The following is a 22537-nucleotide window of genomic DNA, read 5'->3' as shown; positions in this document are numbered from 1 at the left end:
TACTCCTGAGATAGTCAGTATGGTAAAGAGTATTGGACAGTGTTAGAAGTTATTGTGAGTATATATCTCTGCTTTGAAGTAACTTATCTGCTGTTTTAACCACAGCTTGGAGTCTGGTGGCTTAGCATTGTTTAGAATTACTTTGAAATACTTTTAGGCTGCGAAATTTATTTGCATGTGTGTCTGTGTGCCTATGTGTTATACATTTACTTCAGCCAATGGTTCTTATGTTCCTGAAATTTTTTTAAAAATATGTTAAAGGCATACCACAGAGTAGTGTAATACACTCACAGAATCAGGTAGTTTTTAGACTAGAAGTAAAAAAAAAAAAAAGACTGAAGATATGACTGCGCAGATGTATACAGAGACAGACATATTTTTGGCTAGCTGGATGTACGGACACACTGCCAACTAGCAAGTTGGGTGAATGGCTGGAAGGATGATTATATAGCCAGGCAGATTAACTGATGGATAGGCAGACAGATTGATAGATTGATTTGATTGATTAGATAAAGAGATTGGTTTATTTAGTGCATGGTCAACAATCCTGGTTGTACCACTTAAATTACTGAATATTTTTTCTCCATGTGACAAGAAGAGGTCCCACTTCTGTAACTGATAGGATTTATGCCACAGGCATTAGGACTTCTAGGCATGTGTACTTTTACCGGGTTGCATGAAACTCGCCTTTGTCTTATCTTGTGTCAGACTGTCTGGATATTTTTTGGCATGCTTCATTTTTGGACTCAGAGAAAATGGTCCCAGGCTACCTCTGGCTGTTTTTTTTTTTTTTTTTTTTTTTTTTTTTTGCTGTTTTTGTGAGTACATTGGGTTTACTGAAAATAATTGCATCATTTTAATTGACAGTCAATTATCCCCCTGCCAAAAAAAAAAAAAATCTAAAACCTTTGAAAGTTACTACTTAAAATAGCAACACTCCCAAAGTCACAAAGCAGAGAAGCATTTTGGCAAACCCTAACACTACTGAGCTATACATATTCCAAGTCTGACGTCACACATACTTTGAGAAGAGGGAAAAAGTGATAAAGAAGCAACACTCCTCTTCTCAGAGTGAAACCACCAAGATGCCAGTGACCTTCCAATGATGACATTCTGAACAATGATCGGGTGACCAGTGATAAACGGCAGGCTTCTTTAGTACAGTGATTTGTTTTCCTTCTTGTAGTAGTTTCTGTCATGAGAAATTATTTTTGTTAAGTTATTTACTATAAATATTCCCCATGAGAAAGTGTATTTTTTTTCTTTCTGCATTATTGGGCCTGGGCTTATTTGTCTGCAGTGTCTAAATCTCTGTTTAGGAAGTATGTCTATGGTAGGAGTATTAAACTCACCAGCAGACAACTGGTTGCCTAATTTGACTGTGGAAAATGTGCAAGACTTTCTCCTGTACTTCCTCTGCTGAATGTAACCAGGCAACTTGTAGAAGATGGTGTTTAAAAAGTCATATGCATTTATTGTCACAAACTTACCACCAAGTCTGATTGTCATTCTGGTGTGCTTATCCGCTTCTTCCTTGAGTACCATCAGCTCAGAACAGCTCTCGAGCTCAGTTTCAGGAAAAAAGGGTCTGTATCCTTTGACTTTTCTAAAATCAAGAAGATTAAAGTTTTGCTGTGCAAAAATGGTATTCCTATGTTGCTAGTGTTTCATTTTACAGTTTATGAAACAGTCATTACAATTTGTTCATGATTTTCTGCTGCTAAATTTGTTGAAAGAAACTACTCTTTGCTTTAAGGAATCTAGCAAAGTAACATCAATTTTAGTTATGAAGTCTTCTAATTCTGAAGCTTATATGTTTCCTGTTATAGAGTGTAGACCAAACAGATGTCTTTTCACTGCCCAACTCTACTTTTTTTTTTTTTTTTATTAAGTTGGCAAAGGTAATTCTTTAGGCTGAAGACAAACATTATGGGCCACTTCTGTCATCTATTTTAAGTTTTTTTGTGCCAGGCATCTTTTGACTTCTTGCTTAATATTTCATTTTTACAAGCTGCACTGTCTCCCATACCACGATTGTCACTAGTACCACAGCTGATGCTAGTCTTGTTTCATTTGATGCTGATATCTCTGCAGTCCTTCCACTTTTGGTTGATAGTACTTTATGTGGTAGTTATACCTTTTACAGTGTTAGTCCTCCTGGATCAATTATTATGTCACAGGCTTACCTTGCACTTCTTTTTCCTGCGTTAGCCTACTGAGCACCATTAATATCATTACAGGTACCTGTTAAATCAACACTATTCCTTTGCACTGTTGCTTCTTTGTGTCAGTTCTCTTAAAGCTTCTGGTGTTTAATACTTTACTCCCTTATCCCAGCATCAGTACTGCAAGCTTCATTTGCACCAAAATTACATCTATTAACCTACTGTTAGAATTTACATTTAGGTGTTTTGGACTTGTTGAAGATATTTTTTCCCCAGCAGCTGCTCCAGGCACGTCTGCACTCTTCTTCTTCTTCTTCTTCTTCCCAAATATATTTCTCTGGTTTTAAAAAGGCATTTTGTTCCTCAAATGCAGAGCCTTCATCTAAAGGACTCTAAAAGTATCTTAGGAAAAACAAACACACTGGCCCTCTGATATATTCTTCAGAGGAAGATTTGGATTAGGAACAGGAGAGTTCTTCTTCACTCCCAGAAGATCCTAAATTGGGGAATACCTACACCTTGTGCAACAGAAAAAAAGATTAGCCTTCCACTTACATCCCTTTACCATAGAAGAGGCTTCAGGAAGCTTGCAGGTGAGCACCACAGTCCTTCTTTTTGGTTATTGTTTGGTGATTGTTTTGTAGATGCCGCACACATTGCGTGGGATGTCCAAGATGCAGTTATCCTGGTCTTATATAGAAGGCAATATGTGTTTCATGTCTACAAGTAAGTGTTCTATATTGCCAGAGACACTTAAGACTGATACTATGTTTTTCATGTTAAAAGTTTTAGTTGACAGTTCAGTTTCAGTTGTCCTAAAATCTCAGTCCTCTTTTTTCCCATTTCATGTGTCCAGAGTTTATTTGTATCTACAGTGGTGGTTTGATCCTTCCAGTCTACACCCTGCATGTCATTTCCAGTTGTGGACTCCTTAGACATCAGTCACCATGGATGCACTTGCACTAGAATGGAGAGACCGATACTGAATAGATGGTTCAGCATTCCTTGTCACTTGGGGAGTTCCCCCTCCACATAAATGTACTGCAAATGAAAGCACTTCTATTGACTATATTGGCTTTTCAAGACTACCTGCTTCAGATAATCATATCCATTGAATTAGACAACATAGTTTTTGGCTGGAACATTAACAAGTGGGGGGGGGGGGGTGTTTCTGCTGGTTTCGTCAAACGACCACTAGACAATGACAGTAAACCAGCAGATTGCACCAGATTTTGATAGCTTACCCCATATCAAGGGAGCCCAGGATGTTTCCTTAGTCTTTCAGTGACAAGTAGGATTTTCTAAATGTAGGGCTAACTATTGTGTGACTTCTTTTGCATCACCAACTAGTGCTCAGTGTCCCATTATTTCTCACTTATTCCTGTGTCTTTGGGTGAGGATTATGTCAAGAATGCCCTGGTCAACAAATAGCTGACTGGACTTCTTCACATTTTCCCCCATTTCGTCTGATGAGGTTTATTCAGAAGACCAGCCCTTTGAAGCTCAGGGTGTATGCATAGCTCTTTAGTGTGGCAGACAGAGTTGGTTTGACTTCTTTTTTTTCTGGAGAAGCCACTTCATCTTTGCCCTTTTATGGTGCTCTGTCATACTCATCAGGCAAATCCCACTCAGATTTTCTCTCATTTAAACTAAAAGCAGGACTTCTCCAGTAATCCACTATTTGACAAAGGGGTAGTTGCTTTAACTTTCTGCTTTTAGTGACTTGCAGGTTAAAACTCTACCAAAACAAGTGGACCTGTTTCCCTGTTTGGGCATCAGTAAAGGCAAAGGTTCTTTTTGTGTTCCTTTTACGTTTAGTTTTTTCATGTTTACCTGAGTTCTTTGACTGCCTTTCATTCATGCTTGAATTTTTCTTCTCTTCTCTTAAAATGTGCATAATGTTGTTACTTTGAACTTTTCATCTTGGGCCTGCATCTCCCACTGGGATTATTTACTACATGTTAAAAGAGTTTTCTTTTCTACTCTTGTGTTGGCTGCTTGTGCTGATACAAAGTTTCCATCCTGGTAGACCTGTTTGCTATTGGCAGTTGCTTCTGTGAAGATAATTTTAGAATTGCAAGATGTTCCTGTCACACCTCATTTCTACTCTTCCACAATGAAAGGGTAGCTGTCAGAAAAAAATGATTTTTAGTGCCAAAATGTGGAGCTGAATCCAACCCAAATCAGTATGTTAACCTACATTTTTTGAGCCTAACATTGTTAAATGTCTTCTCCATTATTGAGATGTGTACAGTTAGCTCAGATTTTTTTATTTTTGGCTGGGGGAGGGGGACAGAATTTAATCTTTCCACAATGATGTCCAGTTATTCATAATTTTTGCTAAATCAAAGCCTGGTAGTAAACATTCTAAATTTATTCTTTCCAGATAATTAGCCAAGTGCCTTGAATCTTACCTTGTTAACAAGGAAAGCTGCTACCTCTGCAACTCTGTGAGCTCAGTCATCACACTAGAGTTATGGCTGTTTGTGTTGTCTTTTTCCCTAATATTACTGTTGCTGATGTATTTGCTCCAGCAATTTTTTGTTCCTGAACATGCTTGCAGGGTATTTGTAAGCTGAATGTTAATTCCAGGTGTATGTCTTCCTTTGATGCTACTATAACCACCCAGGAGGATTAGCAAGGAATTCTGTCCTGTTGGTTACAGAAAGCAGATGACTTCTTATCATGTACAAAAGTTTTATAATTAAGTATAAAAACAGAGCTGTAAAAAGAAGACTCATTTTGCGTAGTGTACCCTCCTTCCATCTGCAACCTGTGGGGTTGCTAGTCTGGAGTGTTCGTCTCTTCTCCCCTCCCCTCCTGTTTTTTTTCCCTGTATTTCTTAACTCAGTGCTGTTACCTGAGAAGTGGAATTTTGTGTGAGGTGAGAAACATGCTGGGAAGGGAAAGGGTTCTAGGCAGCATGAGAATGTTTGATCTGAATTTGCCTGACACCTGCATTGGGTCACCTTTTGATTTCAGAAGATGGACCTTCCTGATCTGTTTTTATGGTATGTTTATAACTTTCCCTTCTGAATGTTGGTTTGCATTATGTAGACTTAAGTTACCTGGTTGTTGAATATCAGATGGCACACATAATTCCAATATTTATGTTTTTTATTAATTTCCTCAGCTTTTCTGATTTTGACAAAACGATTCTGTAGCCTAATTTCTTAATCAGTCACTGAGAAAAGAGACATAATACAGAGCTGTTTACATACACCATTTTATATGTTAATTGCACACATATTGAATGTGTGAATGTAAAAAGACATGGTGTGATTATAGCATCAAGAAGGATTTCATTTTCAGTCAGAAATACATGACTGTGTAGCCATATCAGTTCTTTTCAGAAAGTGAAGCATTTCCAAAAGTGAAAGGTTTGCCTGAGAAAAGAAATACAATATGCAAAGCCTGTTGTGTTTTTGCTTCATGTGATATAGTCAAGGATTACTGGATATTAATTAATCAGTAATAGTCTTCTTCTTCTGTGGACTGCATTTTGCACATTGCTGACAGGAATGTCTATGCCTTACTTGCTATTGGAGGTTGGGTTCCTTACTACTGTCAAGAACCATTCCCCTCTCTAGTACATCAGAAGTTTGCCTTTTGTTGTTTTGGATTGGATAATGTAACCAGTGCAACTGTTTTTGCAGACTACAGTACTGTTCGGTTTTCAGAACCCCTAGTGACTGTTGACTTTTATTGTTTTAGATTTTGTGATTGCTGTAAATGGTTTCTGGATGTTGATCGAAACATTCATGATGAAAGGTAAGATTAAGTTTGTGTATTAGACTACGGGTTAATCTTTCAATTTCATAAGGTTACTCTAGTAATGGTTGTACAGTATAATCTTTAAGAAATTCTCATCTGTATTTCATCTGTAGTAGTTAATTTTATGCTTCCAATGGTTACAAAATAGCCAATAGTCAGTGAACAAAGTCTTGTCTACACAGTTCCATCATAGATGCTGGTCAGTTATTGTCTTAGAAATCAGTTTTTATTTTAATGTCTTTTTGTCCCTTTGCCTGCTGACTGTTAAGTCCTCCTGTGGTCAGATCAGCCCATTTGTTCCCCCATGCAAGAGATGTTTTCTCAGTACCATACAGAGGTGAGAGCTGTCCTGAAGAAGCCATACTACAGGTAGCATTCTAGCACCTTAAGGTGTATGTTATGACCCCAGCCCCAGCTGCTGGTAATGAACTAAACTCCTGCATCACTGCAGGGGCTATCAGTGTCTCTCAACCCCATGCATAAATGTTTCTTCACATTTGGCGGCAAAAGCTACTGTCACCAGCTTTAGTGGCCATAGTCCATGTAGTCCGTGCAGTGATTTGCTGCTAGACGCACACTTTTGCTTATGCCAGAGCATCAGCAAACCAGCCAACACCTGCTTCCTCTTCACAAGATGGGTACATCCATCCTTCCCTGCTAACTTCATCAGCCACCCATGCCACTGCTCACATTCCAATCACCTGGGCTATAGTCAGGACTTTATTCCACTATGCTATGGAGTTGGATTTAAATATCATATGTAGCCATCTACATAACAAAGCTTTTAAACCTAATGGGCAAAACCTTTACACCAAGCGGACATTGTATGTGTATTCCTAAGAATTTAGTTTATGTAGCTGAGCATTTTTCTGTCATTTCATATAAGCAAAAAAGTAGGATGTTTCCCACCCAGTCAACTTAATGAACACTACTATTCCATAAAAAAAAACAAAACAAACTACAATGAAGTCAACACTTCGAATACACACTGCAAATTGGTTGTTGTGGTTTAAAAAAATATTTCTTGAGTTGGTGATTTTGGACTTCGGCTGTGGTAATTTGGATGATTTGCTGTTGTACAAAGAATATTATTGCCAAATTTTTTGTGGAGCCATTAAGTGTCCTTATCCTGCTTGTTAGTTCATCTGATCTGCAAGTTTTTCCATCTATTTTGGCATATTTTCTGTGGAAACTCCTGCATTTGGGAACAAGTGTGTAATCCATGCAAATGCATGCAACAGACTTCAGGAGGCTGTATCTTCTCCATGAAACACCTGTTCTTTTCTACCACCTACAAAGTTTGGATTTCTATCCTGACTTAAGTTATGGAAAAGTTATTGCATTTGATGCCTTTAGCAGGGAAGCCTGCAAAATATCCATGTAGCCTCCAAACCAGCCAAGATGCTCACCAGCATTGCCTTGGTTGCCTGGGAGATGAATATGATCTGAAATACTGTCCTAAGTGCCATCAGTTCAGATTTGCCACCTGTGTATATTGGAAGGAGAAACATGTGTGACCCCCTTGCTACCAGGTGATTGGCAGTGGTTGAACACTGTCATCGGTGTATTGGCAGGGGGGTCCTTTGAGGCAAGATCAACCTTAGTTAAGTGCTTACATCTACTTCTTCACGTGGGTGGATGAGGTAGGACATGGAGAAAAGGCATCCAAGTATCCCATCTTTGATTAGCCTGATAAACACAGTTGCCAGGTTACACTGAGTCGTCCCTTGAGTTACCTGAATGAAGCTCACTGGTCCCTGCTCTCTAGTCCTTCTGCCTTACCCAGTAGGGGTCAGAGTGTCCCAGGTTGAATCTAATTGGTCTTCCAGTGCCCTGGCTCAAGGCTCAGCCCTTTAACGTCCTATAGATTTAATTCTGGTGAGGTTTATTGGAAAGAGTTGTACAAACTAGTGGAATTTTCAAAACACTTGGAATTTGTCCTTTTGTACATCCAAACTGCATAGGCAATACCACAGATATACACACATGCAGTTTAGGGTTTAAACTGCAGCAACAGCATACACCCATTGCCACAATGACAGATACTGCTGTAAAGCTATGATAAAGCAAGAATAAAGTTGTTGTTGCAACAAAATTCTTCCACAGAGTAATGTTGTTGCATACTCCCTCCAAAATAAAATAACTGTAGACTTAACCAACTCCCCCTGTCTCTCACTGTAAAAGAAAAGTAAATTAACATTTCTGCACTGACATGACTTCCAAGAATGCTCAGCATCTACGGTTAACTGGAAAAGGCTTTAAAGGTGCACTCCTGCAAAGAGCTATTACTCATACTGTAGACTGTGGTGTTCTTCTGTTTGATATATTTGTACTAGTATATCTTTTTTCACTGCTGCAATTATTTGTGCTTTCACATTTAGAGATTTGATATTTGGTATAATTCCTATTGCAACTGTGTTTTAGCTAGTAATATTGTACTGTGTTCTGCGGAATACACTATCTTGTCTAACTGATGTAATAGGTTGCACTTCATAAAGATTTGTTTATCTGTACATTTATAACTACGTTCTAGTCAACCCTTGCTTTTCCTGGTCTCATCTCTCTCACTGTCCCCTTCCTCTCTACTGTCCTGGTTTTCTCCTTTGCCTCTCTCTCCCTTTAGCCTTTACTGTTTTTTTGTATCACTGCCTCTCTCTCTCTCACACTGTTTCCCTCCCTCTTTACTGTGCTGTTTCCACTTATGCTTCTCTCACAATTTAACACTCGCTCTGTGCTTGTGTATAATGGCCTAGATGTGTCTGTCCTTACCCCCTTATACCCCTCGGTCTACATATGTTCTAATAACCGCTGTTTTTATTTTATTTTCAGCCCTAAACCACTGAAAAGTTTTTATTTTTCCTGCTATATCCCACGCTGTGTTAACTGTAGAACAGAAACTGTGTGCACTCAATGGGAAACTTGAAATTGCAACTCTTGTTGTCTAAAAGCAAAGCAATAAAAAAGCAGTGTAGGTTTTCAGTTGCTATTATTTTCCATTGTGTAAGCATTACCTTTACTAAACTCCTGTTAGCGAGCACACCACCAGGGCTGAGTTATAAAGTATAGCATTACCTGTTCTAAACTGCAAATATTCCCCCATCCCCTTAAACCTAAGGCAAAGTAATTTCTCAATTGTTGTTTCTCTTTTTCCATGCAATGCCCATACATACAGTAAACAGTGGTGTTATAGTTTTTGAGACTTGTTTCAGACCCCATGCTCTCTGTTTCTGCTGTATGCCCACGGAAACTAACCGAAGAGTATAACTGGAATATTGGCAGATACCATTCTACTGCTTGTGGCCCAAATCAATACAGGGTTCTTTCTTGACAGCCTTTTTTTACAATTACGTTCCACTGTACATAATCTTTGCATAGTCCTTACTCAACTTACATGATATTTTTGATTTAATGTACATTTGATATCTAACTATAATTATGTGTAAGCTGAAGGCACCATGCTTACCTCCCTTTCTGATAAATTTTTTGATTGTTTCTTTACCCACTAGAGGTCTGGCTCATCCCGCTCCATTCACCCTAGCTTCGCTTTGGGCTCACTCTGCTCCACTACCCTACCCCCATTTCCACCCATCCCCACATACACTAAACTTATACTCTATCCTCAGGTAACCACTTCCTCCTGTCACTCCCTACAACCTCCCATTTTCAACCTATCACCTTCACTTCCTGTCACTCTAATAACCTCACCCTCTTACTACTGTTTCTTCTCAAATCTGCCCCCTACTGTGTCCATCCAATAGTACACCTTCTGCATAAACCTTCCCCATACTCGCCATCTACTCTATCTCTAAGTAACGTATATTAACACTGTCTCATCATAATTATTAACCTCTTTCTTTCTCTATTTACTACTCATCCTACTTAACATCATACTTAAACTACTCCTGTTTATTTACTCTCTGTTATTTACTATTTGCCCACTCCCATCTTAATAACATGTTACATCATATCCTAACTATATCTCTACTCCTGTTTCTCTCTATCTCCACCTCCTACCATCACACTCTTGCACACACTAATCCACCTCCCACACTTACCCACACAAATAATCACCTCTCAAGAAATCCTACATTCCTTATAGCCCCTACTGTATTCCACCAGAATACTACCCACCTACACAAAATAACACTATTCTTGTCTACCTCAACAACTTCCAGAATAAAGATAAAATGGATCTTGATTACTATACACCACTCAGTTCTACAAATCTCTATAGTTAACTTACTACTCTCTGGAGATATTCACCCCGGTCATGGTCCTGTCATCTACTCCTCTCCCCACTCCCTCTCCATTCCACATTTACCCTCTCAGACATGTGCCTCCAAAACTACCAAAAGCTTAACTATACTCTCTGTCAATATACAAAGTATTCTCAACAAAGTCACTGTATTTCACTCCTGGATAAGTCATCACTCTCCTGACATAATCACCTTCTCTGAGACCTGGCTAAAGCCCCATGTATCTGACAGAGAAATTCTACCCCCTGGATACAATACAGTATGCCAAGATAGAATATAAAAAAGGGGGTGGTGTAGCTATATTGTACTCCAGTCAGCTCTCTATATCCATTATTTATCTCCCCCCTAACTTCCACCCAGCTGAATTCCTTATAGTTAACTGCAAATTGAACAATCACAAAAATATAGCCATTGCTTCCCTCTATATACCTTCAAGAAACAATATCCCTACCCTAAAACACTTCCTAGCCTGGATCTCACAAACTATCTCCCTTGAGACTATCATACTGGGTGATGTCAACATTAATTAGTCCTCTGTCTCCACTGACACTCCAAATGATAGCATAACCTTTACAGCTTCAGCCAAATGAGCAATACCCCCACTCAGCTAAGTAAGCACTCTAATAGAGGTAGCACTCCTGATTGGATTCTCACTTCTAACCCTCAGCTCTAACCATCCACACTACCTCCCTACCTCTGTACAATAACACTCCCCCTTTTTATCCAAATCACAGCACTATAAAGACTGTCAAAAACTCTCAAACTTCAGCCATAACACCTTTAACAATACTCTTTCTTCAACAAAGTGCTCCTTCCTTCATGACCTCTCCCTAGAAGAAGCCGTTCTAAAATTCAGTGGCTTCTTCCCAAATACACTAAACTCTCTCGCCCCAGTTAGGAAAATCAGAATTAAAGCCAATTACGCTCCTTGGCTTATTGTAAATATTGACAGCCTCATGCACAGCAGGGATATCATCGTGAGAAATTGGTAAAAAAACAAAACTACTTCAAACTTTTAAAAATATGGAGAACTACGTAATAAGCCTAAAAAGCATATCAACATCGATAAAAAAACTTTTACTTAAAACCACAAGAATACCTCCAGTCTGACTCCTGAAAATTCTGGAATACTGTTACCAAGCTCCTGCATACTGGTAAGCCCTGTGCTCCTAACCCTTCCCCTGATAGCTCCAACTTAGACACTGTTACACTTCTTAACTCCTTCTTCATTGACTCCGTACAGAAATTGGTTAAAAAAGACACAGGTACCCAACCTTCTGCTCCCCCCTTCTCCCTTCTACATTTCTTTCTCTCTTAAACTTATCCTCACAGCCTGTATTAGATCTCTCCTCTGTAAACTTAAAACATGCTCACCGTCAACAGATAACTCACTTCATTTTTCCCTTAAGCTAGCAGCAAATTGCATTGCATATCCCACCTTCATATTAATCAACAGAGCTATCCCCAAAAAAATACAGTGCCTGAAATCTGGAAATAAATTCTATGTCATTTCCCTTCATAGAGGTGGGAACTCGACTGACCCCTTTAATTTTAGACCAATCGCTGTTCTTTCCCACTATCAAAGATTCTTGAAAAAATGCATTCCTAAACAGATCCTAGCTCATCTACTACAAGAAAGTCTCACCCCTACCCAGCACGGTTTCTGCCCTAACCACAGTACATCCACTGCTCTAATATCTTTGCGTCAGTATTTTTCTAGATCTAGAGACAATAACAAGTTAGCATCATGTTTATTCCTTGACCTCTCAAAAGCCTTTGATACTGTCTCCCACAATCTACTTTTGTCTAAACTCTCTGATCTTAACTTCTTTACGTCCACGCATTCCTGGTTCTCCAGCTATCTCTCCAGTAGATTACAATCTGTAAGATGGCTATCCGCAACCTCCCCTTTCCTCCATGTTCAGACTGGGGTTCCCCAAGGGTCCATCCTTGGTCCCCTGTTATTCAACATTTTCACTAACAATCTTTATCGCTCCTGTCCTAACTCCTCTCTATTTCAGTATCCTGACGATTCTACTATTATCTCCACATCTGACAATTTTTCTCACCTGCTTACTCTTACCCAAGAATCTCTGCACTGTGTAGATAAATGACTAACCTCTAATCAACTCCTTCTTAACCAAAATAAAACCAAACTCCTCTTCCTCCCAAAATATCTCCAACATATCAAATCTACCTTTACTATCTCCTCCTTTAAGAACCCAGTCATCAAGGTTGAACCCCACACTAAACTACTTGGGGTCATTATTGATGACCAACTAAAATTTGATCTTCACGTCCAAAACTCCATCAAGAAAACTCATCAGTTAACATGTAAAACAGAAAGTCTGCATGTATACTATTATCCTGATTGTAAAAATCTTGTACTTATTGTCTTATTCATGTTATACTTTAACCAGAATATGTTTATTTTTATTTTGATTGTTATTATCTTGTACATATCTGTGTTATTAATTCTTTTATACTTTGTAAGTTTTTTGGAGCTTTTCTCCTCAGGTCTTCACTGAAAAAGGGCACCTGCCCAGTTGGACTACCCCAGTAAACAAATGTCAGATAAATAAATACAGCTGCATACTGGTTTAGCAGCTTAATTTCATCTCTCCTGTTATGAAAACAGAAAAAAGAACCACTAAAATTGTAAACTTGGTTAAAAATCAGTTAGTGGCTAGTAAGTACACTGCCTGAATACCAGCAAAAAATGTAGATAACCTGAAAGAAAATCAACTAGAAAAGGTAAAAAGAAAACACTAGCTGGGAAGAATCCTGCAGCTGTTAAGCAAAAAGCAGTTCAGGATTCAACTTTGCTTCAAGAGATGTCTCCTAGTAATTTAGAGACAAAAGAAATCAAGTGTACTCAGAAGTGATTAAAATAAATGAAACATGGAAGGAATATTTCATCTCAGAACTGGAAACAATAGAAGAAGCTTTAACATGCTATTCAGATGAACAGCTAAAACTGCAAAATCAGAGTTTGAAATTAAAAAAAATCTGGCTTAATATGAGACTTGTCAAGAAGAGCTGTTTGAAAAAAAATAGTAGACTTAGAAAACAGCATGCAGAGAAAACCTGATGTTTTCTGCTGTACCATAGAAACTGGAAGGAAGACACTGTAACTTTTATGAAAGCATAAATAAGCAACTGGACTGGTGTTTTATAGCAGGACTTGTTAATTGAAAAGGCATATAATATGCATGCTTCAGTCCTGGCTATGAGAAAGCAGCCAAGATCTGTATTAGTAAAGATACAATCATCCCAGCAGAAAGATAGGATTCTAACAAACTGTTGCAGAGGGTAAAAGTATTCAAAATTCAAGAAGTAGAATGTTTGTGGGAAATGATTATTTACTGTACACTCGGCAGAAGAGAATCAAATTTATCCCAGCAATCGGGGAATGTCGAGAGGTGGGTCTGCAGAATATTTTTTGTCTGGAGCATCAAAGACATTTTTGGATGCAGAAGAGGCTAAGGAGGAAATAAAATGTTTAGCCAACAAAAAGTGAGCCAGCAATCTGAAGGGGATTCTGCTTCTCATTCTTCTTACAAGAAATATCATAGAGAGACTTTGCCAGTGAAAAATGTTCCAGTGTTCCAAAGGAAAATGCCTGAGAGATAGAAAAAAGCACAGGAGTTGACTAGGAAAAACAGGAGTACTTTGGACTTGAACAAGAATCTGGTCTTGGGAGATGGGGATGATCAAGAAGAAGACCAGCAACGTTGAAGTTAGTGAATAAATGGGAGACTGTTAAGTATCAGTCACATCTGAGAAATATGAGTTTGAAAAAATAAAAAGTGGCTAAGAAAGTCTACACTTTTGTTAACTTTGTTAAACTTCGTGAGTGATCTGCAAAGTATATACCACACATTATGTCATTGATGTTTAGACTTGTAACCAAAACACTCCAACACACACGAAAAGCTAAAAATAAAACCAGGAATCACCTTAACAACAAATATCATGGTTTAATTAAATAAATAATAAGTTCTTTCATCCTGACATTCATAACAAGACTTCACCAGAGTAAACAGATGAACCAAACTGCATCACATTTAAACAAATTGACAACTAATGAAAGGCTTAAACTATGAATAAATTACAAATTTATAAATATTAATAGATAAATAACCACTCCATATGTCTTAAAGAAACATATTACATGAAGTATATATTATTTAAACCATTTCAAAATATAATTGACCACAAGTTAACTGTTTAGTGAATCCTGAATGAAGTTGACAATGTTACGCTAAAACAATATCAGATGCTGTTTAAAATGCCATTATAAAAATATTATTAGTAATAAGTATTTAAATAAATATTTAATAACTATTAAAAAAATTATTAAATTGTTTAAACAAAAGATGCTTTAATTTTTAACACAGTAGTTATCGAAACAACATCATTTAAACCAGGTGCAACTGTAGCATTTAGCCTTAGTTGCCAATTGAATTTCTTTAACTCAGGTACACTGTCTGCATCCCCACATAAGAGTGTAGCCATAACTCTGTCAATGAAAAAAAAAGCAAACTTTTTAAAGCTGGGACAGACCAATGTTTGCCTATAAAGGGCATTAGTATTTTTATTTTTCTTTATATCATAATAGTGTTCTCTTATTCTGTCCTTTGACTTTCTAATAGTCTTGTCCACATAATATGCGCTGCAGGAACCACAGCTTGCCAAATACACAACATAAGTACTGTTGCAATTACATTTTCCTGGACAGGTTAATGTCCTCTCAAAATTGTGGACTACAGCATATGGGCCCTTGTGAATATGCCTACACATTTTGCAGAACCGGCATTTTTTCATTTGGTCAACACAGTTTTTGTCAATACTGCTTCCAGAATGGTTTTAATATTTTTTCCTCTTGATTACACCAGTACCGGAGCTGCTCCAAGACATTTCTTATATTCATTTGTAAATACCATGTCCCAATACCTTTTAATAATATTAAAGTATTGGGAGGTATTACTCCAGAAAAGTACTATAGGAGTAGTCAGGTCAAACTTATTGTTATGTCGAAAACCAGTGGGCACACAACTGTTGTTCACTTCACTGTTACTATACCTATCAATTTTCAAAATTGGTGTGAAGTGGTCATGTCGGTAATTTTCCACTTCCACCTTAATTTTCTTTAAAAACTTCACTGGGTAACCTCTATCTAAAACTAAACAAATAAGATGGTGTAACTCATCATCAAACATAGTGTCATCAGAAATTAAGTGAGAGAGTCTAACCATCCGCCTTTTAACAACAAATTTCTTTTGATAGAAAGGATGACAAATATTGTAGTGCAGATAAGTGTTGGAAAGTCGAGGTATAACAACCCAATTCTGTGATGTTCATTATGTTTCACTGTTGCAGTCATTACAGTTGGTTATCCTGCTGGCAGGCTACCCGCAGTCGGCCCGATTTCCAAAGTCTGGGTCCGGCGTCGGCTGCTGTCACCACCTCCCTGACGTCAGTGCGCCAGGGGTATAAAAGATGCAGCCAACGCCATTTTCTTCAGTCTTTCTTGCCACGCGGTGCCCGAAGCAAAAGCAGTTTGCAAGTGCCGGTCAGCCGACTCCTGACATTTTCAAATTCGAATTTCAAATCCGAAGTCTTCATTAAAGCTAAGTACCCCATTGGGGAAACTTTTTTCCTGCTCCAGACCGATGTCAGAAAAAGTTAATAATTGTATTTCTTGTGGGAAGCAAATACCTCATAAGGATTTTCATTCTTACTGTATTCCTTGCCTAAGCCCTGACCACGGCGTTGCTAGTTGTCGGTTTTGTGCTAGATTTAACCAACGCACTATTAAGCATCGGTACGATTTTGCATTTCATTATTTTGGCAGAAGATTTAACTATAAAATGCTGTCAGAGCAACCGACTACCGGAGTTTATAAAAAGCGCAAAGAAAAGGACAGGCACCCAAGGTCCAAAACCGGTGACGAGGCTTCCGCTAGGCCTGTCACCGGTTCGCCGGTTCTCAGTGAGGCGCTTTCGCAGCCCCTGATGCCCGCTACCTCAGAGCCACAGTCCGCTTCCGACTCCCACGTGGAGCCGACTAGGTTACTGGAAACTCAAGGTATTGGACACTCGGAAACTATTCACTCAGATGGGTCTAGAGCCGTTGAGCAGGCATCGGCTTCTGAGGGTGTTTTCAGGCCTACACAGTTATATGTAAAGCCATCTTCAGCCTCAAAGGCAAAGACTAAAGCAGATATAAACACAAAGAAACAAGTACAGCATTCTCCTGGACAGGCCTCCATGCCTAAAAAACAGATGCTTAAAATGGCCGAAGACCTAATTACTTTGATCAGGGGTTCCCACCCCCCTCTTGATAAGAGGCCTAGGCAAGAGATAGAATATGAATCTTCAGATCAGGTTTCCATTTCTTCTGATTCCTCTTCTGAACAGGAATATTACCTTCCTCCCTATGAGGATTCTGATGCTGAAGAATCTACCCCTTCAGCCTCACCTCCTGAAGATTATTCTTTTGGGGAGACCCTGCATACTACGAGGGAGCATTTCCATTGGGAGAGCCAAGATTACTCAGAATCCAAGAAAAGGCTCAGAGACTTCCTTTTATTACCCCAGCACAGGCCTCTTGCTATTCCTTCTGTTTTAGACATTGTAGATGATGTATTTTCAGAGTCCGGTCTGTCTCCTGTCTCTTTACCACCAGCTCCTGTTAAGCCAGACAGATACTACAGGGTTCCGGATTCTCATAAATTTCTTTACAAAAACCCTGCTGCTGACCCAGTAACTATTTCTCAGGGTCTCACGGGGGTCAAGGCTTCCACTGCAAAAAACCCTATCCCCTCTTATAGGGGCCCTGGACAGATAGGGGGAAAAACATTTATACTTCTGCTACCTTGGCTGTAAGAGCTTTAAATTGTCAGTTTCATATGCTTACATATCAGCAATATCTTATGTCACTGCTTAAACAGAAAATGTTGACAAATTCAGAATGTGCAGAAAACAAAGAAATACAGGATTTATTGCATGCAGCTGAACAAGTGGGAAAGCATACTTTGAAATGTGGTTTTGATTCTCTAGAGGCCTCCTGCAGGGCCGCAATTACAGGTTCTGTCATTAGGAGGCATGCTTGGTTAAAAGAACAGAATCTGCCCGATCATGTTAAAGCAAAGCTATTAGATGCTCCATTACATACCTTGTTTGGTGTTAAAGCATTAGAGGTGTTGAAGAAAATGGAGGACAAAGCTAAATCTATGCAAACAGTTAAGGATTTCTTACAGGTACAGCCTCCCAGATTTAGCAGGAACTGGCCTACAAAGAATTGGTCCTTTCCAGTGTCAGACAGGCCGAGAAGAGGCAGATACAGATGCCCCAGAGGCAGATCACAGTCCCAAGGCTCATACAGGCCTAAACAATGGGGTGCTTCTACCTCCAAAAGCGGAGAGGAAAGATCACAGCCATACAGGAAACAGCCTCAATGACTTTCCCCTGCCAGTACCAAGCACTTATCTTCTGGCAGCTCCTTTGGGGGAAAACTAGCACTTTTTTCACAAAATTGGCACATGATCACCCAGGGCAAATGGGTCTTAAATATCGTATCTCAAGGCTGCAACTTCCACTTTCACACACTGCCAAGGGCAAACGGTATGCCAGACCTGCCACGCAATCAATGGGCAGAGGCACAAAAACAAGTTTCGTCCCTCATGGATATGAGAGTCATTCAGCAGGTACCACAGCAAGAGCAGGGACAAGGATTTTACTCAAGGCTATTTTTGGTACCCAGAAAGGACAAAGCCTGGAGACCAATACTAGACCTGTCTGTCCTAAACACACTCCTGGATATTCCAAAATTCAAAATGTTAACTCTGCAGCAGCGTCTGCCCATGCTGGGCAAGAAGGCTTGGCTTGTGACTTTAGACCTAAAAGAGGCATACCTGCATGTCCCAATCAGACAATCGTGCAGAAGATACCTCAGATTTATAGCTGGCTCAATGCACTACCAATTCTCTGCATTGCCCTTTGGCTTATCTACTGCGCCCAGGGTCTTCACAAAATGCCTGACACCAGTAATTGCATTTTGTAGACAAAGAGGAATACAAATATATCCTTACTTGGATGACTGCCTTATTCAAGCAGAGAACAAGGACATCCTACTACAGCATCTGGCATTTGTAAAAAGATTACTAACAGGTCTAGGGTACACAGTAAATGAAAAGAAATCAAAGCTCGTACCCTCTCAAGAGATAATATTCCTGGGTACAAGCTTAAATACAACTGCCCAGATGGTTTATCTCACGCCAGACAAACACAGACAACTGACTACTTATTTCAAAATGTTGGCAGCAAAGACCCAGTTATCTGCAAGAAAAATTCTGCAGGCTTTGGGCTTCATGGCATCCTGCATACTGCTAATTCCATATACAAGACTGCATATGAGGAAACTTCAATGGTATCTGTAAAGTGTTTGGACTCAACATTGCCACAGCCTGGAAACAATAATTACCCTCATTCCCTGCCTGCAACAGGAGTTTCGATGGTGGGCAAAAGCCTGTCACCTCAACATGGAACAGCCATTCATCTTGCCCACAGCCAGGCAGACATTGACAACGGATGCATCAGATTATGTCTGGGGGGACCATATGGCAGGAATATGTATTCAGGGCACATGGTCCGCAAGTCAAATGCATCTACATATCAATCAAAAAGAGATGCTAGCTGTTCAGAATGCCCTGACAGCCTTCAAGGATCAACTTCATCCAGGATAACTACTGATAAAGACGGACAATATGGTCATGTGGTACATAAACAAGCAGGGGGGGGCACGCATTCCTACCCCCTCTGCAGACTAGCCATGAACTTGTGGGACATAGCACTGACTTACCAAGTACATCTGCAAGCACAATTCCTGCCAGGAAGGATAAATACTCTGGCAGATGAACTAAGCAGAAACCTAATGGATCCCCACAAGTGGAAATTGGATCCACAAGCCTTCAGCATGATAACAAGGGACTGGGGGTGCCCGGACATAGACCTATTTGCCTCTCCTAACAACTGCCAACTACAGAGATTATGCACAAGGACTTATCACAAGCAAGCATGGAAAGTGGATGCTCTATCTTTCAGCTGGAAAAACCTAACAGTATATGCCTTTCCTCCTCTGCCTCTCCTCCCCAAGGTACTCCTCAAGGTCAAACAAGAGTAGCCAAAAATAATACTGATTGCCCCAGACTGGCCCCACCAGCACTGGTACCCAATCCTAAAGAGCTTGTCTCAATGCCCAGCTTGGACATTACCTCAAATTCCTCACCTACTGACCCAACAAGACAGTCAGATACTACACAGCCAACTCAGGACCTTAAACCTAGCAGCATGGCAGATAATGTAACCATTCAAGACACGCCTCTCTCTAAAGCAGTGATGGATGTTATTTTGGAGGCCAGGAGGCCTAGACCAGAAAATCTTATGCAGAAAAATGGAAGAGATTCTGTGCTTGGAACCAGGCACTAGGTATTGACATGACTGTTCCAAATATTCCACAGATTTTGCAAAACTTAACTGAGATGCTGGATAAAGGCCTTTCCTTTTCATCAATTAAAATTCATGCCTCTGCCATTTCAGCTCATTTTTTTCTCATCCATTGCTAAGGCAGTACCTCAGAGGGGCCAAAAACATAAGACCTCCAAGGAGAGCACCAGTACCTGCTTGGGACCTCAACTATGTCTTGGAAAAACTCACACTGCCTCCGTTTGAGCCAGCCTCTGCAGCTGATATAAAATTCTTATCCTGGAAAACAGCTCTGCTTCTAGCAATAACCTCTGCTAGAAGAGTCTCAGAGTTACAGGCACTCATGGCTGTGGAACCTTTTATCATTTTCAATCCTGACAGGGGTTTCTCTAAGGACAAACCCTAAATTTATGCCTAAGGTAGTGTCCAGTGTGGCCCTTAACCAAACAATTCATTTGCCTACCTTTTACCCAAACCCACAGAATAAGGGTGAGAGACTTCTGCATTCTTTGTACATTCACAGGCAGCTACGCTTCTACTTGGACAGAACCAAAGCTTTCAGAAAGACTGAACAACTTCTAGTGGCATGTGCTGCAGGATCACAAGGAAAGCCTATCTCAAAACAGACTATTTCAAAGTGGATAGGCCACTGCATTCGTTTCTGCTATTCACAGCATGGAAAATCAGTGCCTAAGGACATTAGGCCACATTCAACCAGAGCAGCAGCCACTTCAGCAGCCTTCCTCAGAGGAGTACCAACCAAAGACATCTTAGAGGCTGCAACTTGGAGTTCAGTGCATACTTTTACAAAGCACTATCACTTACCTCTCTACTCTAAATCCAGGGCAGGCTTTGCCACTGCAGTTCTTTAGGGCCTGATAGCCTCTCCAAATCCTATTTAGCCAGCCTCCCAACCTTAGCTTTGGGATTCAACCCAATTGCAATGACTGCAACAGTGAAACACAATGAACGTAGTACAGTTGTGTACCTACCATAAATGTAGATGTTCGAGTGTATTCACTGTTGCAGTCCAGATTACCCTCCCACTATTCCCCTTTTCCTTGTTGGGACTTATCTGTACTTCTCTATTCTATACAACCTATGTGGTGTATTTGCTTGTAGATGAAGGAAAAGTTGTTTTTTGTGTATGCATGCTTATTGGCATAATTTAGCCTACCTTTTTAGGGGCACCTGACATCTGGGGCAAGAAAAACTGAAGAAAATGGCATTGGCTGCATCTTTTATACTCCTGGCGCACTGATGTCAGGGAGGAGGCGACAGCAGCTGATGCCAGACCCAGACTTTGGAACTTGGGCCGACTGCGGGTAGCCTGCCAGCAGGATAATCCAATTGTAATGACTGCAACAGTGAATACACTTGAACATCTACATTTATGGTAGGTACACAACTGTACTTTCTTCTCCAAAGTGATATCAAGATAATTAATCTTAAAGCTGTTACAAGAATAAGTGAACTTTAAAATAAAGGTAGAATTCTGCCACTGGTCTAAGAAACATTTCCATTCACTCTACTACCCTTCCATAAAACTAATATATCATCAAGGAAATGGTAATAACTTTGTGTTAGCACCATAAACTGGGGGGGCGGGGTAAAAAACACTTTCTTTTCCCACGTGGTCAGTACAATGTTCGCATAAAGTTGGGAGGAAGCTGCCCCCATTGCAACCCCAGAAATCTGATGATAATATTCTACCTCGAAATATATAAAATTACTCTGGAGGTTTAAATCGAGTAGGGAAGTTACAACTCATACATCCGTATTAGGCAAAGATGTATACTCAAACAAGAAAGAATAAAACCACTCTACTACAGTCTCATGGGGGATGATGGAGTATAAATCTACTACATTCATGGTTATAAATATGATGTTCTCATCATAAGCCAACTCTTTTAACGTCTCCAGTAAATGCCAATAATCTTTCAAAACGTATGATTCAAATTTTAGTACAGTTTTGCACTTGAAATCAACAAATTTAGCTAATGGCTCAGTCTTGAAACATTTTGCCAAAACTACTGGTCTCAGAGGGGAATCTCTAGCATTCTTATGTATTTTGGGAATACCAAAAATGGATATAATCTTTATGCTCCATGTTCCCTTGCAAAACCATATCCAGTAGATAAAAATCTAATTTGGCATGAGCAACATTAATTTCATTTAAGGAGACTGTACTGTACATGTTTTAAGTAGATTGTAGAAGAAACATTTTTGAAGAGTAGTCTGTGGTATTCATAATAACAACCCCCCCACCTGTGTCAGGTGTCATAATCCGAATGTGTCTATCCCCAGCAAGAGTGTATAGTAACCCCTTTCCTCACTAAATAAATTATCCAGGGTCAACTTGGTCTTTTTGTTCACATTATATAAACTTCTAAATTGACCCTTGCAATTTTTTCATATGCAAAGACCAGGAGGTTTGGGGTGGTATAATGGTATTTGTTCTACTTAGCATTTCAGATTTTACTTTAACAACCTTGTCAAGAAACAACAACTTATCTGATGTGGATCTTTCTGAATCTGTGATGCATGTATATATGAAAGGCTTTAATTTTATTCTGAAGATCTGATGTTGTTCATCTTCATTCTATCCTCAACAAATGGGTTTGCATCTGATCCGTTGGCTCCATTTCAGTCAATGCTAAAACTCACAGCCACTAGATCTCTCGAGCTTCTCCCTTACCCACTATGCACCCTGCTAATTACCTCAGATCTCGTTTGCCATTTCTGGCTAATGGACGTTGTCTCCTAGATTCCCTCGAGCTGTATTAGATAAGTAACATTTTTTCTTCATAACTCCTTCCATTGAACAGTTTTTTCTTTAGTTTACCTTTTAATG

The 22537-nt window shown here is 39.5% G+C and overlaps 1 protein-coding gene across 2 annotated transcripts in view; it reads left to right on the top strand.

Moving 5' to 3' along the window:
* Positions 1 to 22537, top strand: part of TPCN1 (two pore segment channel 1) — a 1721246-nt gene that overhangs the window by 1117437 nt on the left and 581272 nt on the right. For both annotated transcript variants that reach the window (XM_044068445.1, XM_044068446.1), the window contains exon 15: positions 5880 to 5936. In XM_044068445.1, coding sequence (XP_043924380.1) covers positions 5880 to 5936 — 57 coding nt within the window. The remainder of the gene's footprint in view (positions 1 to 5879; positions 5937 to 22537) is intronic.

Source organism: Protopterus annectens, chromosome 4.part0 (assembly GCF_019279795.1).
Source record: "Protopterus annectens isolate FY-2018-M chromosome 4.part0, PAN1.0, whole genome shotgun sequence".
Classification (NCBI taxonomy): Eukaryota; Metazoa; Chordata; order Ceratodontiformes; family Protopteridae; genus Protopterus; species Protopterus annectens.
The sequence above is the reverse complement of the archived record's forward strand: the minus strand, read 5'-3'. Positions and strand labels throughout refer to the sequence as shown.